The 18786-nt window shown below is 45.6% G+C and overlaps 1 protein-coding gene and 1 long non-coding RNA gene across 2 annotated transcripts in view; both read right to left on the minus strand.

Annotated features, from left to right (window-relative positions):
• Positions 1 to 261: 261 nt before the first annotated feature.
• Positions 262 to 10022, minus strand: MRPL45 (mitochondrial ribosomal protein L45). The gene is made up of 8 exons (XM_082197382.1): positions 9892 to 10022; positions 7521 to 7722; positions 6393 to 6510; positions 4249 to 4347; positions 3149 to 3197; positions 2407 to 2556; positions 2146 to 2319; positions 262 to 671 (listed from the first exon to the last, which is right to left on the minus strand). The coding sequence occupies exons 1-8, from the start codon at positions 9967 to 9969 to the stop codon at positions 570 to 572; spliced, it is 972 nt and encodes a 323-aa protein (XP_082053508.1). The 5' UTR covers positions 9970 to 10022; the 3' UTR covers positions 262 to 569.
• Positions 10023 to 18101: 8079 nt separating this feature from the next.
• The window catches only part of LOC309517882, a 255439-nt gene continuing 254754 nt past the window's right edge, over positions 18102 to 18786 (minus strand). The window contains exon 3 of the long non-coding RNA XR_014213324.1: positions 18102 to 18784. This is a non-coding gene — a long non-coding RNA (uncharacterized lncRNA). The remainder of the gene's footprint in view (positions 18785 to 18786) is intronic.

Consider the following 18786-nt stretch of genomic DNA (forward strand, 5'->3'; position numbering starts at 1 on the left):
CAGGGCTGGATTCCATGCAGCTACTGCACTGTTGGGTAAATGGATAGAGAGGCCCTCAGTTTAAAACCAGCTAACTCTAGGCTTATTCTAAAAACCCAGAGATCAGTTCTGCATGCCTCTGAACATGTGCAGAAGGCTTTCAGCCAGCTTCAACCCATCTAGCATTAGGGAGCACAGCCTTCTAGAACAGAACTGCTGGTTCCAGAAAGCCTTGAGGAATAGTAAATGGGCTGTTTTTCTTTTTAAGAATGAAAACACTCCTTTCAAATCTATTAATTTACTGAACAAGTAATAGGCCATTGCAGGCCAGTTTATGAAGACAAACAGCAGCCGGTCTGATGCGGAAAACAGGAAAGATATACAGCAGCTTCCCGAATGCTCCTACTGCATCTTTGAGCAGCTTGTTGCAAGTTCTCAAGAACAAACCTCTGCCCATAATGCATGTGAAAAGGACTGCAACAGAGGCATGAAACGGAAGAGGCCTCTAAAGGCTGGCAGGGCTCAATTCAGCAGTGAACTCCTTGCCTGGCAATATCGAATTCTGCTCCCTGCAGATCTTCTTTTCGGTATTATTTGTACCACTGAGTCCGTGGAGCTGGTGGCTGTTGGGGAATATCCATTTCCTCATATTCTTGTGAGGGATCCAGTGTTGGTCCTGGAATCATAACAGTCTGTAAAGTGGGGGGGGGGGAGAGGGAGAGAGAGAGAGAGAGAAGGGAGGAAGGACACAAAGGAGCCCATCAATTTTCAAAGGAAGCCGCTCTCCAATAATTACTATACTAGCTATGTGTCCATCAAATTTGATTGGGGGCAGGGAGAGTTCAGGTTTTCCCCCAGCCTCCTTCTACACATCATGGAGGAAGTTGCCTTAAGGCCAAGCTTGGTTTTCCTTGTCTGGTCCTGCTCCTTTTCTTTACACCAGAAGTGGCTTTCAGACACTGAAAGGGAGATAAGAGATGCTTCCCCCTGCCAATCCCAAAGCTGCATTCAGGATGAGCGTGAGAAAAGCAGCAATGTTTAAATCTGCCTCCTCTCCAGGTATGTGCGTGAGAGAGAAATAAATGGGGAGTGCTGATCTACACTGATTGATTCCACATCGCAGACGCTGATTTCAATGGGGAAGGGACTTTGTTTCTCTCCACAGGGTCCCTGCCAGTGATCCCCAGGTCACCCAGTGGCAGGAGCAGGAAGCTGGTCCCCTTCCTTCCCCCCCACCACCAATGTTTATTTCATAAAATTTATATACCGCCTGATTGTAAGGAAAAACAAAACTTCAAAGTGCCCCTATATGCAGCACTTTGTTTTATCCCTTAGAACTGAGCAGCAGAAGAGGCACGTGCTCAGAACCACCCAATGACTAGGGCCTAAACTTGCACATGGTAAATGGAATGAAAGACAGGTTTTGCACCCCTCTCAGCCATGTCCCAAAATGATGCTCAGGACTGTGCAAGCCTCTGTTTGTGTAGGCTCACCGAGTCATCTACACATCTTCCCTGAGTTTTCCTTCTTTGCATGATGCTACATTGAGATGGGGAATCTGGTCTTTTAAGAACATGGCAGAGAGACTATGGGGAGCTTCCTTCTGTAGGTATTGCAGAGTTGCTTACACTTGCCTTCTTTTCCCACGCCTAACCACGATTATTTAAATGGGGAAGCCATGGTTGAAATATACCCAAAGGCTTCCAGAGACAGGATGTAAAACCAAGTCTCACACAAACAACTTCCTCTGTACACTGTGTGTCTCACTCCAATGTATATTCTCAGTACCTCTGCACGCTCTTAGCTAAGAAAAGGGAGGGCACCTCTCTACAACTAAATTGACATTAATTTTACACTTGTGGATTTCATTGCCTGCAAGGTGCCTCAAATGGGGTGAGCGCCGTTGATGGTCTTGTATTTAGGCATTTAAAAGGCCCTGTTTCAAATCTCTGTGTAGCCATAAAGCTCAGCAGGAGGTTTTGGGGAGGTCACTGGCTCATTCAGCCAGAGATAAAAAGCAAAAGTATCTTGCACATAAGGTAACGTGAAGAACGCCAACAACACTGGATGGCTCCCATCACATTTGCATCCATATCCTGGAGATGCCTTTATAAATAGCGTGAAGGGATTAGCAAAATGCTGGGCTTCCTGCTAGTAACACAGTACCTTAATAATCGGGTCCCTTGGAGGAGCCCAAGCTGGAACAATCTTGCCGTGTAATCTCCATGGACTGTAGGGATTGGCCAAATGCCTCTCAAACACAACGTATTCCAGGACGTCCTTTGGTACCTGCTCTCCGCCGTGCATCAGCCTCCCAAACCGGTCATAGATAGCTAGACTCTGGAAGAAGCAAGGTTTCATTAGGAAGCAGTGGCAGACAGAACATGTTTCATTGCATCCAGGGCAAGGGAGATTGGATATACGCACCTGCCGAGTGTGCATTCGAACCGTCACTTGTCCATACAGGTTGGTTTTGCTCACCATATCGGGACATCGCACCTGAACCACCCTAGGAGGCTCCAGAGACTCCAGAAAACTCCACCGGATAGTCTTGTATCTGTTTCCTCGGACCATTTCCTAGCAATTCAACATTTTGCGTTTTTAGCATCAAGGGCGAGCATAGGGTTTCTAGCCTCTCAAACTACGTGATCCAAGTCAACCCCACTTTCAGCAGGCAATGAGCTACAGTCTGGGGCTTCTGAAAGAAACTGGTGTACAGCCCAGTGGAAGGGATCGGCTCCTATGGGGAGCTCCCAAGTGGGGCTTATTGGACACCAAGTTTAACAGGTGCCAAATGCAAACCCTGCTTGCCAAGGATCAACAGGGAGCACATTGTAAGGCTCCCGATTGCTCCTTTTCAGCCATGTCTTCACATGTGCCTATATGAAGTCGGTTGTAAGGCAGGTGGACATGGCTTGGAGGAAACAGCCTCTTGGGCTAAATTAGGACCACGGGCTGGAGTTCCTTCTGCAGTGCTATTGTTTTATTTACAGGGTGTGTTATTTTGTTCTTTTACGTGCAAATCTATGAGCACAGATGCTTCAAAAGCATTTTAAACAAATGCAATAAAATAATAAAAGAGGCACTAACATATCAACATTTCTTCCTAACATTTTTAGGGACTTTTAACCCTTTAGCCAGACATTTGTTTATCTTCTCAGATATTTACCGGGTAACAGCGTTCAGTCACTAAGGAGTGAAGCTTCTCTTTGTTAAAGCTGTAATGGATTAAAAAAAAAAAAAGCATTACCTAAATGCTTATGCAGACCAACTTAATTGAGATACTGTTCTTCCTAAAAATGTTTGGTGTTCTACTACTGTCAGCAACAAAAATAATCCTGAAGCACATTTGTGCATAACCAGGGGTAAATTCTAAACTCTTGAGAACCTCCCAAAACAGTGGCACTCTCAAGAAACTAAACTTCCTGATTTGCCCCGTCTTTAAGCATCATTAACAAATCATACACAGTATCCCATTATTTGGTCACAACTAGTTAAGATGGGACAACTATTTTCCGTTAACCAGACTGTGTTTGCATGAACTACATTAGTCAATGTGGGGCTTCTCCATTGGGATTTAACAGGTTACAGCAAGGGTGAGTGTCGGAGCCAGCCGTTATACAAATGGTGCTTTTTAAGCATAAAATAAAGACACAGAGGCTAGCAATATTTCCATGGACGGGCAGCTCTTGTTCAGACTTCTTCCCCTTCCTCCAGTCCATTTATTACTCTTTGTTCCTCTCCAGCCGCATGGCTGCATTCCAATGTCTCACGTTACCTACATCCGGTCAAGGCTTTAACCCACCCACAAATGATATAGGGTTACACTGCCCAGAGGGGGGGGGACATAACTCCATATGAGGTCATGCATTCCAATACATTGTAAAGCTCAGAGTGCTGGTCAGCCGAGGTCAGGGGGCACCCTGCAATATTACAAGCCTTTACCATGGCTATGACTCCCACAGGTGAGCAGAAAGCAGATAAGAAAAACACCATGAATTGCAGACGCATGAGTGCCTGGTAATTTTAGTATTAAAAAATCTGGTGTGTGGCAAGCTTCTGAGGTTCACTGGACTCTCAATTTTGCTCAATTAAAAGCTTGGAGAAAACTCCTATACCAACCTACATTATTCAATAAACAATATTTAACCTATTTTATATCAACAGTCCTCTGGATCCGAAAAAGGCTGTGAGATATTGTGAAATTGTTGCAAGTCAGGAGTAGAAGGCAGAACCAAGAACCCACAGATATATCCTAAAGCATCTTACTTTGTCAAGTTATTGTGAGCTTCAATAAAGATGTTCTGGGCTTTTTCTGGAAAGGTTTTTGTGCTGAAGTCAGGATCAAAATCTTTGATCTTTCGGATCCTGCCAAGGAAACGACAAGAGAAGTCTGATGGGGAGAAAGCAGCCATAGTTCAAGGAAAACAGTCCTCATAAAGGTTAGCACTGTGCCTTTTCGTGTCTATAGAAACTATGCATACACCACAGAAGTGAGATTAAATCCCAAGACAGCTTCCACATCTAACACACTTTGCCCTCAAGCAACTGTGGAAGGTTGAGAGGTGTTCAGAGAAGCCCCCCTCATGACTTGCCATGATAGTCTATATTTCCGCCCCCCCCCTTAAATTATGCATTTTCAGCAATGTTCTAGAATGGTGGACTGATGCTGCTGGAAAGAAGGGTTTTGTTCACCGCAGCCCTGCCTACTGGAAGGAGTCCAACTGGAACAATCCAAATCAAAGGCATGCTACTACCCTAAGGGAGAACCGCCTTTGCAAATTTTATAAATTGGCGCATTACAAATCGTGGCAAAACACAGAAAAGAGATGCAGAGGGGCTCTTGCACACGAAGCTGATATAGATTCACAGCCAATTCTGTATAAACAAATGGAAAATGAACCTACCCTGATCCTGAGCTCATCATCTGAGGCCCTTCTTCAGATGCCTCCCCCATGAGAGGTCTGGAGGGAACGGGGCCTTTTCTGCAGTGGCTCCCCGTTTGTGGAATGCTCTCTCTAGGGAGGTTCGATTGCCGCCTACATTATACAGCTTTAGGCGCTGGGCAAAAACGTTCCTCTTCAACCAGGTCTTGGGCTGATTAACATCTTATATTTATGAGGGGGAGGGGGGTTGTTAGTTTGTGGTTTTTTCTTCGTTTTTATTTTGTGTTTTATTTTGTATTTTTATGTTGTGAACTGCCCTGAGATCTACCGATGAAGGGCAGTATATAAATTTTAATAATAATAATAATTCCATTTGGTTTTATACATGTTTGTTCAACTCTTTATTCGCTGTTCACCACCTTGTGATAAATTTCTGAAGAGGTGGTATATGAATTTATCAAATAATACAGGTCACTTTGCATCGATTGTAGTACACAGGTGTTTCACGGAATTTCTTGTCACAAGACGTAGTGGTTGCCACTATCTTAAAATACTCTTTAAAGGGTTAGATCAATTTGAGGAGGAAAAGACTGGGGGAAAACCTAACCACTGCAACTACGAATTGAGCCTCCATGTTAAGAGGCAATATATCGCAGATTTCCAGGAACCAAGGAAAAACTACAAAGGACAGCCCTCTCTAGCATACCGTGTTTGTTAACTCACTCAGGCTGCCCGAGTGACCAGCACTGGAGGAGATGAGACTTTCCATCTACTCTGCTAATACTTAGATTCTTTAGTGGATGTTTGTATGCTCACATACCTTAATCATACATTCTGAAGGTTATTTAGGTGTCTGTGCATTCCTAAGAGCCAAAATATGCAGCCCATCATACTTCCTAAGACTGCACCGCTGTAGGAGGGGGCCGCAGCTCATTGGCACAACATTTGCTTTGCATGCAGAAGGTATCAGGTCCAGTTCCTGGCATCTCTATGCAGAGCTGGAAATGTCCATCTGACACTTTGGAGAGTCACTGCCAATCAGTGTGAGCAACACTTAGGTAGATGAACCAAAGTTCTGACTCAAGGATAAGGTAGCTTCCTACGTTACTGCTGCCCCTTGTAAAAATAAAAACCCTTCCCTACAGGCAGCCCGGACACTAAAGGGAAGTGTTTGAACCTAGCCTTCGCACCAGCATTTTCTAAGAAGGCTTAACATTCATAATATGAGATTGCTACCACTGCATTCTCAAGTACTACTGTCTCATGAGGGCTACACAACATGCTTTTTTGGGAGGGGGAATGTACATAAAGTTATTGTTTTGAGCCTTTAGGGTTGGAGTACATTTAAGACACACAAATAAGAAAAAAAATAAGGGTTGCTTTATGGAGATCTGTGACATAAACCACAGGTACTGAAAGAAAAAGGAATACAGAGTCATAGAATGGTGGCCAGAGGTCTTAGACTGACTGGCTGCCAGAGTGAGAGAGAGAGAGAGAGAGAAAGAAAGAGAATGAGAATGGACGTACGCTAGCTGTGAAACTGCAGTCTGCTTGACCTGCTCTGTCCTTTGCTTCAGCCCTTCCTTTGACAAAGACGACACACGGGCATCTCCTTCTGGAGGAATATAAGGATCAAAGATCCCAGCTGTGTAACCAAACAGAAAACAATCAAATATAGCAACAGGTTATTTTTTTAAAAAAACAAACCACCAGCTAACCCCCTGACAAAATGTAAGATTATCTCTTGGGAGAGGCGATTAAGGTACACATTATTGCTAATTATTCTACTGAAATATTGTTGTTCAACCACACGTGCACAATGTTTGACATAGCAATCATAAAATGTTTCCCACGCATGCACAGATATACCCCCCCAATGCTATGGGGTGCTTTAAAAAAAGAAAAGAAAATGATGTTTAAAAAACGTTACATAAATTAAACAAACACATAATGCTGCTAGACAAAAGTATGTCTCTAGGCAGCCTACCAACTCCCACTCAAGGAAAAGTCACACCCTGGACCCTAAAGCCACAATGAAAGCACCTTGCTCATTTTTAAAAGCCGCATACCCACTTTGTGAATGGCTCCTCTACACTGTCAGGGAACTGCCATCGGAGGGACAGGTGGTGGAAGGGCTCACGGAGGTTGGGAGAGACCCAGCAGCTGAAGCAGGAACCAGCAGGGGGAGAGGTGGGTCTCTGAGGGAAAGCGAGCAAGAGGGAGGGCTCAGGGAAACGTCCAGCGAGAACAGTGGGGAGGTTTCTGGACCTCCCATAGGGAGACCCACTCCTCGCCGGAAACTGTCACGCCGCGAGTCCAGAAGACGTGTTTCCGTTAAGGAGCTTTTATGTTGGAAGCGATTCCGAAAGCAACCACTGTCGGAATCTACCAGTGACTAGAGGAGCCATGTCTGAGGGGCTCTGTCACAGACAGGGGTTTGTGGACTTGAACAAACTCTGAGGGACTACGATTTTACGCACAAGCAGCTCATCATCCCTTCACACTAAGGAAGACTCAGACACCATTGAAGGAACATGTGAAAAGAATGAGTGAGATATTTGTTTTGCTTTTGGGCTCAAGATTTCAAAAAGTCCGGAACACAGGTTGAGCGCTATTTTACCACCTTCCCCATAATGAATAATCACAACCACCTACCTGTGCAGGCAATATTCATGGGGCGTATCAACCGCTCATGAGGTACCACCAACCCTGCAGCCCTGGCATGCTTCATCTGCTCTTCCGGAGTTGTGTACTTTGCATTGACAGCAGGGGGAATGAAATGCCGCCTCTTTGTTCTCACTGGGACCACAAGGGAGGATGGAGCCAAGCGGGCAGCATTCAGTAAACATTCAACACCCTGTTGAACGGAAGAACAAGCAAGTCAAATCAACAACCTTGAACCGCACTGCAGATAACCCACCGTTTATCTGCTTCCCAAATCAAGTTGATTTCATCCCAGATATGTACACGTTGGCCGGTATGGTCTCCTATTAGATAAGCATTCGGCACATATCAGCTTGTACATGAATGCACAGAAGGAGGAAGCAGCATGCCCAAGAGATGTGTGACCAGGACGGCGAGGGGTCTGGAAACGATGCTGTATGGGGAAAGATTGAAAGGGCAGGGCATGTTTAGCCTGGAATAGATTAAAGGGAAGACAACATAGTGGTCCTCAAACAGCCAAAGGATTATCAGGTAGAAAGTGGGCAGATTAGAATAATGGGTTGAAGTTGAATGGAAGCAAGTTTTAGCTAGATATTAGAAGACTCCTAATGGTGAAGAGTTGTTGAACAGTGAAACAGACTGCCTCAGGGCTTCTTTTCACTGGAAGCATTTAAACCAAGACTGGACAGGAATGGGCCATAGCTCAGTGGTAGAACATCTGCTCTACAAACACAATGTCCCTGGTTCAATCTCTGGCATTTCCAGGAAAGGTTGGGAACATCCCCTGTCTGAAACCCTGTAGAGCCACCGCCAATAAGTATAGTGGTACCTCGGGTTAAGTACTTAATTCCTTCCGGAGGTCCGTTCTTAACCTGAAACTGTTCTTAATCTGAAGCACCACTTTAGCTAATGGGGCCTCCTGCTGCTGCCGCACCGTCGGAGCACAATTTCTGTTCTCATCCTGAAGCAAAATTCTTAACCCGAGGTAGTATTTCTGGGTTAGCGGAGTCTGTAACCTGAAGCGTATGTAAACTGAAGCGTATGTAACCCGAGGTACCACTGTATAGATAATACTGGGCTATACAGATCAATGGTCTGAATCAGTATAATGCAATTTTCTATGTTCTAAGGTGCTGTATATGTCCTGCATTGAGCAGAAGGTTGAACTAGATAATCTCCAAGGTACATTCCAATTGTATTTCTCTTCTTACCAAAAAAAAAAACCAGGTAGTCTGCCTTCTGGGACTGCACTTTCCATATTCCCAGAATGTTTATACTTCTGTCTCAGGAAAGTTTTTGCTGGCTTGATCATGTACATAGAATGGAAGATGGATCCCCAAGGATGTGCTTTACAAAGAGCTGGCCCCAGGCCTGTTGGCAGATCAACTCTGTTATAAAGATGTCTGCAAATGTAGCATGAAGGCTGGCAACATTAACCCTACTGTGTGGGAATCCCTTCCAGATGACCATGGTGCCTGCAGACAGGCGGTCAGGTTGTGCATCCATAGCAATAGCCAGAGAAGAAATTACCACTGGGAGGAGTGCAGCAAAACTGGATGCCTTCATCTGCCCCAGCTGCAATAAAACATGTCTCTGTCACATCGTTCTCTACAGCCACAGCAGACGCTGTAACTCTCCAATGGTTTGATTTTACCCCTGATGGCATACTTTTCCATTGCCTCGAGACAGAAGGATGTCAACAACATACGTCTGCCTGCCTTCACAAGATCTTCTCCTGCAAAAACACTTCACTTTCCAAAACAATTTAAAGAGGAAAGTACAAACCTACACAACTTCCCACAAAAAGTAGTAGTCGGCATATCACTGGATAAATTATCAATAAATAATTTTTAAAAGAAAAAGAAAAAGGAAGCTGTCTGCAGAGACTAAAAGCAGAATCAGAAGCAAGCACACAAGTCCTCCCCCCTTGTTTCCTGAAATGGTGTCTGTGAGGGATGCCAATAAAAAACTCCCCCCCTAAAAAAACCTCGGAGACATGCACACATTCAAACATAAACAAGTTTGCCTTTCCCACAGGATACAGCACACATATGCAGTAATGCACACCTAAGTAAAAGAACAAAAGCAAAATAGGGGGTGCCTTTTGATGCACCCTCTAACGTTCTTTATTTAACTTTTTTGCAGTTTATTTATCTTCTTTATTTCCTCTCCGTTTTACGTTGTGGGGGTTTAGGGAGGAGAGATCTCTTGCTTCTTATATGTTGGCAAGCCGTAACTACTCGTACGGCTAGGCAAGGCGAGGCACATGCATGCACGAGGAGATACTGAGGCTGACACGCTCCCCCCCCCCGCCCACTCCGTCCATTCCCATCGACCCGCCTCCCCCGTGAAAATACAGTACCTGCCACCCCACGCGCAAAGGAAGCCTCGCCATCCTCCCCGGCACGGAGGCAGCCATCTTGAGACGCGCCCGTTGCATGCCGGGAGGAGGGCGGGGAGGAGGAGAACGAGGGAGCGAAGGGCAGAGGAAGTGGAACGCGGGGAAGTTCCAGCGACGACGTCACGGTCTCGCTCCGCTCCGCCAAAGGCTCTGGTATTCTTTCTTCTATTCGGCGTCAGTCGTCCAAAGGAAGATATTTCGCACGCGGGCGCATGATGAAAGTCCCAGAGACAGGAGACCAGGCGTCGTCATAGCTCAGGGAGGACAACGAGTGAAAAACCAATCGTCAGGCAGGGCTAGATCCGGACTTATTTGGGGTTGCCATGCGTCCGGAATTTCCCGGTCATAGAGGGACACCCCGTTCGGCAGCAGTGTCCGCGGGGGGGGGGGTGGTGTCCGGGAGAATCCGGATGTGTGGCCGTCCTTGTCTGCAGTGCCGTTTTTCCATAAAAATAGTGCAAAACCGGCATTTTGAAGGGGGAAACAACTTGGGGAGGGGGGGAAAGCTCAACAACTTTGGCAAAAAAAAAGTCAACAACTTTGCCAAAGAAAGCAACTTTTCTGTCCGGATATGTTTGAAATATGGCAACACATACCAGCCTCACCTACCTGGGAGTAAGCCCCAGTTAAGTACTGTAAGTCTGGTTTACTCGCATAGACAAGGCTGTTAAGTCACATTTAGAGAAGTCCCATTGCAATCAGCAGGACTGAACGGGATTATTTAAATTGCATCAGTGTAAAACAATGTGACTTAAATAATCAGCATAGCTCCGTTGATTTCAGTGGGACTAAATACAGCTGCAAATAAATCGTTTCAAGTGTGTTGTAAAGTGCATTATACAAATGTGACACTAGATGGCGATGGTGAGCTACGGCAAATTCAATGTGTTTTTCAATATTTTTTTTTAAAAAGCATTTTCAAAACTTTTTTATGTGTGTTTAGATTCCACCTAAGTGTGGCTAGGTCGGGGCTCAACCCAGAAATGTGGATCTTTACCGAACAGGGAAAAGCAAACAAGCACATCTGTTGACCTTGGGAACCTATTTCCTCCGTGCTTCATTTAGGGGGCGCAAGAAAGTAACTGTGTGGGGATGTAAAGTCTCAAAGCATCTGCTTCTTTACATGCGAAGATTAGAAGTAAAGAATATGAGGGGATGTGAGCAGCAGTAGGCCGCCTTCCTGTGTAAGCACTCATAATGGGGAAGCCTATGGTGTTCAAAGAGCAGTTTATAAAATTGACAGAAGGGGGTGTATTATCAGGCAAAGCAGCACTTCACACTAGTCGCTTGATCTGAATTTTTAGTCAATACCCCCTTGAAACTGGTAAAAACAGGATAGTGTAGTTTATGCAATTTAAGAATTTAGCACCATGAACCTCTCAGTTATCATTTGAAAAGAAGTCTATATTCTAAGTCTGAATTGACTTGAAAAGTGTGTGTCCTCTCTGCCTGTTTCAATACTAGAAACTGGGGGAGGACAGGTTTCAGTGTCCTCTGTAGTTCATTGTTGTCCCCCACCTCAGGATTAGCAGAAATAAACTGCAAAACAATACAGGTAATGCAAATTCATTTCATTTGCGTAAGTACATAGGTTAGTGTTGCAGTTACTTTATTTTTCGCTCCATAAGACGCACCAGACCACAAGACGCACCTAGTTTTTGGAGGAGGAAAACAAGAAAAAAATATTCTGAATCTCAGAAGCCAGAACAGCAAGAGGGATCGCTGCGCAGCGAAAGCAACGATCCCTCTTGCTGTTCTGGTTTCTGGGATAGCTGCGCAGCCTGCATTTGATCCATAAGATGCACACACATTTCCCCTTACTTTTTATGAGGGAAAAAGTGAGTATTATAGAGCACAAAATACGGTACTTGGAACACTGGCAAAATCCACATTGCCTTGATATAGATTCATTTTCCTTGCCCAGTGTATTCGCGGTCCTTTCACTTTCTTCAGTTACGGTAATTTCATTAGAAAAGGAAAACCACTAGACCAACACATAGCTTGCACCACACGTTTCTTAGGATATCTGTGGATTTCATCATTAGGTAAATAGGGGAAGTGGAAGTGACACAGCTGCTTGCCCCTGGCCCTGTCTTGAGTTTGCCCTCTGGCAAATCTAGTTGCCAACACCTGAACATTATTTTAATATTTTAAAACTATATGTAGTTACCGTATTTTTCGCCCTATAAGACGCACTTTTTCCCCTCCAAAAATGAAGGGGAAATCTGGGTGCGTCTTATGGGGCGAATGCAGGCTTTCACTGAAGCCTGGAGAGCGAGAGGGGTCCGTGTGCACGGACCCCTCTCGCTCTCCAGGCTTCAGGAAGCTATCCCAAGTCTTGCAAGCCCGGCGGGATGTCCCGCGGGCTCGCAAGGCTTGCGGGCAGCAGCCTGCACCCAAAAGCTGGGGACAGCGGGGAGGCGCAGCGCCACCACCCCGCTATTCCCCGACCTGATCTGGAGGCTGGGGGTGGGAGAAGCAAGCCTGCTTCTCCCCCCCGCCAGCCCCACAAGCTCGGGGGATAGGGGGATGGCGAAGCGCCGCCATCCCGCTATTCCCCGACCCGATCTGGAGGCTGGGGGGGGGAAGCAAGCCTGCTTCTCTCCCCCCCCCCCGCCAGCCCCACAAGCTCGGGGGATATGGGGATGGCGAAGCGTCGCCATCCCGCTATTCCCTGACCTGATCTGGAGGCTGGCGGGGGGAGATGCAAGCCTGCTTCTCCCCCCGCCAGCCCCACAAGCTCGCGGGATAGCGGGCCAAGCTGTCCCTGAAGGCAGAAGAGGGAGACGGAGCACTCCGTCTCCCTCTTCTAGCTTGGGATGGTTGCGCAAAGCCTCTGCAGGGCAGCGCAGTGCGCTGCCCCACAGAGGCTTGGGAGGCTGTCCCTGAAGGCAGAAGAGGGAGACGAAGTGCTCCGTCTCCCTCTTCTAGCTTGGGGATGGCTGTGCAAACCTGGGGGGAAATCAAATTTTTTCCTTTGATTCCCCCCCCCCCAAAAAAAAATAGGTGCATCCTATGGGCCGGTGCGTCCTATAGGGCGAAAAATACGGTACCTGCCCAGCACTACTAGGATAGGCCAGGATATAGGTTTGGACATCGATCCGAATCTTATATGATCTATGGATTCTTTGAATGGTCTTGACCAAAGCTCTCGGTTTCTGTATCTGCAAAATGGGAACAGTATTCGCCTAGCTCAGGGCTTTCCAAAGTGTGTGTCGTGACATGTTAGTGTGTCAGCTGCATTGTGTAGGTTTGTTGCGCAAATACTCCCTGCGCTTCTTCCTTGGGCTGGAAAGGGTTAGTTTAGCCTCCGGTTTGCTAGTAAAACTGAGTTACTATATCGTGAAATGAAAAAAGTGTGTCACCAACATGAAAAGTTTGGAAAGCTGTGACCTAGCTGATTCATCTTTAAACTGTGCTATGGGGAAAACTGACATTTCTCAATGAAATGTCACAGAAATGCTGCTGATTTTCCCAATGCACAGTCATAGAGTGGTGCTGGATGTGTCTTAGGGCACATTCTGTTCTAATGTTGGGTAACCATGAGACCCAAGAGACAAGGGTGTGTGCACCCTAATATACTCCCCAGTCTCTTCTGAAATGCACGGGGTTCCCCAGCCATCAAAGACATAATACATTGGCAGAACACACACCTGATTTTCAAAAATCCCAAGTCCATTCCTTAAAACTAGCACCTCTAGTTAGAACTGGGCAAGATTCCTGTTTGAAACCGCAGAAAGCTACTGCCCACCAGCATAGAAAACAATACTGAGCTGGCGGGACCAATAAGGTAGTTTCCTATAAAATGATTTCCTGAAAGTAAATAACTTTGAAAACCACAGTCTTGCTTCATACACTTGTGAAGTCCTGAAGCATGCTTGCTTGAAAATAAATCCTACTGAAATCAATTGGACTTCCCAGTCATTAGGATTAGGGGTTAGGGATGGGGGAGAAATCCGATTCCGTTTGCATTTAAAGGCAAGCTTTCTGAATCTGCACTTTTTCAAAATACAAGCTTGCTTCAAAATTTGACCACCTCCGAATTTTGCAATGCAATTCTCCAGCCAAGTGACACATGTAAAATGTGCATACCAGAGCAAGGTGTGCATGTAAATGAGTGATAATACAAAATGCATTTTGCTTGGGGGTGGGGGAATAATGTGTGTGTTAGGCAAAACTGTGCATGTTGCACTAACAGGCTTGTGAAATTTGATGAAGATGCTTCCCCCCAAAAAATAATAATAATCACAAACTGATGTGGAAATGTGTGGGACTGAATTTAAGACTGGGGGGAAAAATAGAAACAGAGAGAAACCAAATTTTGCCTATCCCTGTTAGGAGGAAAAGGAGGATGTTGATATGACCAGCTCTGGATGATTGGTAGGTGTAGGCTTGATTTTACACTTGAATGTTGTTGCTGTTAATAAAGGGCTTTGGACGCCCACAGGTCTTGCCACAGTCGGGTTCCAAAGTCCACATTCTCCTGTCATCACATCCTCAGCCATCACGCCCCAGCCCCTCCCCTTTATTGATTAAGTGAGGAATGACAAGGCACGTGAACAGAGAGCGCCTCACATTTCACATGCCTCTCCTCCCAGCTTTTAATAAAACCATTGAGTGTTCCCTGCTCAGCCTGGCCTCCTCCTGAATTGAAGTTTTTGTGTTCGAGGTTTGCTGGCAGTTTTCTGGAGTCAGGGGTATAGCGCGCGAAGAGCGATAGCAGCGCAAACCCGGGATCCTGGGACGTGCAGAACTGATCTTCTGCCTTTGCAAAGCAAGCTTTCTGTTCCAGCAATCTGGCTACGTGTTTGATCCTTGCATGCGGCTCTGCGAATTACAAGGCTGGCCTTAAACTTGGCAGCGACGTTTTATTTATATGCATCCCAAAGGTACCAGACAAATTGCAGTTCATTCATTCATTCCCTCCTATCATGATTAATTCATCTAGCAAGGAAGGACTAGGAGTGAAAAAGAGGCAATAGTAGCCACACCAATAAGGAAGAAAGTGCTCGCTTTCCAAGTGAACATCTCCACCTGCCCTGGGACTTTGGAGCTCAGTCAGCCGTGGGTGCATTTTCTGAGGCATGACTGGTGATGTAGTTCATCACTTTTTCAACTGGGGGTGTAATAACAATAATAATAATAATGATGATGATGATGTAGAGTTTTTAAGGCTTCTGATGAAGTGCAGAACCTCCGAGTGTCCCTATTTTCCAGGGACATCCCTGATTTAGAGAAGCCATCCATTTCTGATTCGATCCCAGAATGTCCTGCTTTCCCTTCTTCTTCTTCTTCTTGTTTAGTCGTTTAGTCGTGTCCGACTCTTTGTGACCCCATGGACCACAGCACGCCAGGCACTCCTGTCTTCCACTGCCTCCCGCAGTTTGGTCAAACTCATGCTGGTAGCTTCAAGAACACTGTCCAACCATCTCGTCCTCTGTCGTCCCCTTCTCCTTGTGCCCTCCATTTTTCCCAACATCAGGGTCTTTTCCAGGGAGTCTTCTCCTCTCATGAGGTGGCCAAAGTATTGGAGCCTCAGCTTCAGGATCTGTCCTTCCAGTGAGCACTCAGGGCTGATTTCCTTAAGAATGGATAGGTTTGATCTTCTTGCAGTCCATGGGACTCTCAAGAGTCTCCTCCAGCACCATAATTCAAAAGTGTAAATTCTTCGGCAATCAGTCTTCTTTATGGTCCAGCTCTCACTTCCATACATCACTACTTTTCCTTCGGACGTCCCTATTTTCATTGGAGAAATGTCAGAAGGTGTGGAGTTATCTGACCCCCGAGCCATCTGAAGTCAATCCTTTGTAGGAAGTCTTTTTAATGTTTTATGTTTTATGATGTTTTCCCTGGTGGAGGATAGTCTGACTTCCTTAAGGCTTGGGACCTCTAAACTATGGTTGTTCATGGACCTTAAGGTCCTCTGCGGGGCATACCAGGAGAGGTGGTCCCGTAGATACGAGGGCCCTAGTTGAAGTAAGGAACTCACTCCTACAAGGGACAGTGATGGCTACCATCTTGGATGTCTTTAAAAGAGGACTGGGTAGATTCATGGAGAATAAGACTATGCATAGCTACTAGTCCTGAGGACTATGCTCTGCCTTTCATGGTTGGAGGCAGTATCCTTCTGAATACCAGTTGCTGGGAATTGCAGGAGGGGAAATTGCTCTTATGCTTGGATCCTGCTTTTTGGGTTTCCCTCACAGGTTGGCCACTGTGAGAACAGGATACCGGCCAAGACAGGCCATCATCCTGCTCTGGTTGGCTCTTCTTACATTCTCAAAGCAATCCAGCAGCTGCTCAGAACCAGAAGCAATTTCCCCCTCAGTTTCATCTGACTCAACAAGGAAGTATGTTGTTTGGAAGCAGAGGTCAGCACAGGGATGGATGGGGGATGTTACACAGGGATTCTTCAGATGCCTCTCCAAGGCCCACTTCTTACTCAGGTGGTAAATCTGTGTCTGGGCTGTGCCACGTCAGACTACAAATGTGAGCTGACATAAAAATAGAATGTGAGCTGACATAATAGCTCCTTCAGTTAACTCCTCCCTCCAATACTGTCATTTTTGCTTAAGCCTCCCACACCTATTGCAATAGTCCAGTGTGGAGGTTACCAAAACATAGATCACCATTGCCAAGTCCTCTCTTTCCAGGAAGGGGTACACAACTGCTGTAGCTGGAATGAGATGCTTCAGCAATCCAGGCCACCTAGGCTTCAAATGATAATGCTGGAGCCAGGAGCACCCTCAAACTATGTGGTTATGCTTTTGTTGCGGCACTCCCCATTCAAGAAGAACTCTTTGGCAACTCTCTTTGCTCTTTTCACTGGCAAGTAAGGACCAGGCTGTTTGGGCAGGCTTGGAACGTTTATCAAGGACTGAGAAGGAAGCTCTGTGAAACCATAATTCTGAATTAACTTGCTACAGGCTATTTAAAACATTTAAACTTGCGGTTCCATTATTGTTTTATGACTTTTAAAATTGGCTATTATCATGGTGAGTATTTGCAGTAGGAAATTGTTCTGCAAAAAGAAAAAAGAAAAGAAAAAAGCAGCAGCAGCAGTAATAATAAAATAGTAATAATAATAATAATAATAATAATAATAATAATAATAGCATCTTCTCTAGAAGACCGTTTCTTCAGTGTCATTAATATATTAACCAGCAGGCCTGTGTGTGGCTTTCTTTAAAATGTACTGGGATTAACTGGACACTACTGAAGAATACAGTGGTGCCTCAGGTTACATACGCTTCAGGTTACAGACTCCGCTAACCCAGAAATATTACCTCGGGTTAAGAACTTTGCTTCAGGATGAGAACAGAAATTGTGCAGTGGCGGTGCAGCGGCAGCAGGAGGCCCCATTAGCTAAAGTGGTGCTTCAGGTTAAGAACAGTTTCAGGTTAAGAACGGACCTCTGGAACGAATTAAGTACTTAACCCGAGGTACCACTGCATTTTGTGGCAATTCCCTGAACAGTCAACAGGTGGATCTATTATTTAATTTCACTGTGGGTTTGTGGTGCTGAATTAGGTAATTGCCCAGGAATAGCAATCATTAAATTAAATTGATTCTGCTCTTGTATTTACCCTACCCCATTCCCCAGCTAAGAATGTTTGGAAACTAGAACCAAAAATAACTGAGGACTAGAAGATTGAGACTGAGGCAAGGACAGGCGTGGTGTGACTCAAGTGTTATCTGCGTCATGTCCTACAAAAGCATACCATCCCGGGCACCTCTTGTTTAGTGGGCATGCCACCTGGCACCTGCTTTTGCTGACTCCAGCAAAAGAGATCCTGTTTCTTTGGCTCCAAGTTGCCGAGCACCCAGCGGTTTCACACTTTGACTCTCTCAATTGCCGAGGACAGAGCTGGAGACCTTCCAGTAGGTTTTTGTAGCTGTTGGAACAGAACTGCTTTTCTGCTGCTACCGAGGGCAGGGTTGACTTGCCCGCTGGACTTCAAATCCCAGCTGGGGATTTATGGCGTTCACAAGTCTTGCGACAGAGACATTTTTCACAGCTGATGAACAGTGGGGGGTGGGAGGAGGAAGTATGAGAGAAGGCGGCTTGGAGCAGGATTCTACATATGATGCGACTAACTTCAGTACTATCCCCCGCAGATTTGTGGTATTGCTGGGCAGGAACAAAGACAAACTACACTTCTGTGCAAGCATTTTGAAGAGGGAGGCCGAGCTCCAAGTTTTATTTAGGGCACAGGCAACAGAGCATCTCAGCATCACTCATTCATGCAAATGTTCACCTAAAACGAAGGAAGTAAAGCATGCCAACTTGGAACCTAGGTGTGCCATATCTGGCTGCCAATTCGGCAAAAACTTGATTTGAGCTTTGCCACTGAATAAACCACAGTTACCATGAGCAAAACATTTTTGCTGCAGACAACAATATGTATATTTCTGGCCTTCAAGCACAAGAGGGAGTACAGGTTGCTTGAACTGGCCAAGAACTAGGCACTGAAACCAGTGAAATGTGTATTGCTAGATGTGTAAGATCACCCTGGAGCAAGATGTGGGTGACCTACAATACTACAACTCCCATCTTTCCCTGATCATTGCCAGGCTAGCCAGGGATGATGGGGATCGGAGACTTACAACATCTGGAAGGCCACAGGTTCTCGCTACGGCAATATGTCAAGCAAAACAAACAATAATATGATGCAAGAGATACAAACAAATCCATTAAACATAAAGTGAAACTTTATAACATGTTAAAAATCAATAAAATGCCTATACAGTGGTACCTCGGGTTAATAACTTAATTCGTTCTGGAGGTCCATTCTTAACCTGAAACTGTTTTTAACCTGAGGTACCACTTTAGCTAATGGGGTCTCCTGCTGCGCT

This window comes from Podarcis vaucheri, assembly GCF_965113315.1.
Source record: "Podarcis vaucheri genome assembly, chromosome: 13".
In the NCBI taxonomy this organism is placed as follows: domain Eukaryota; kingdom Metazoa; phylum Chordata; class Lepidosauria; order Squamata; family Lacertidae; genus Podarcis; species Podarcis vaucheri.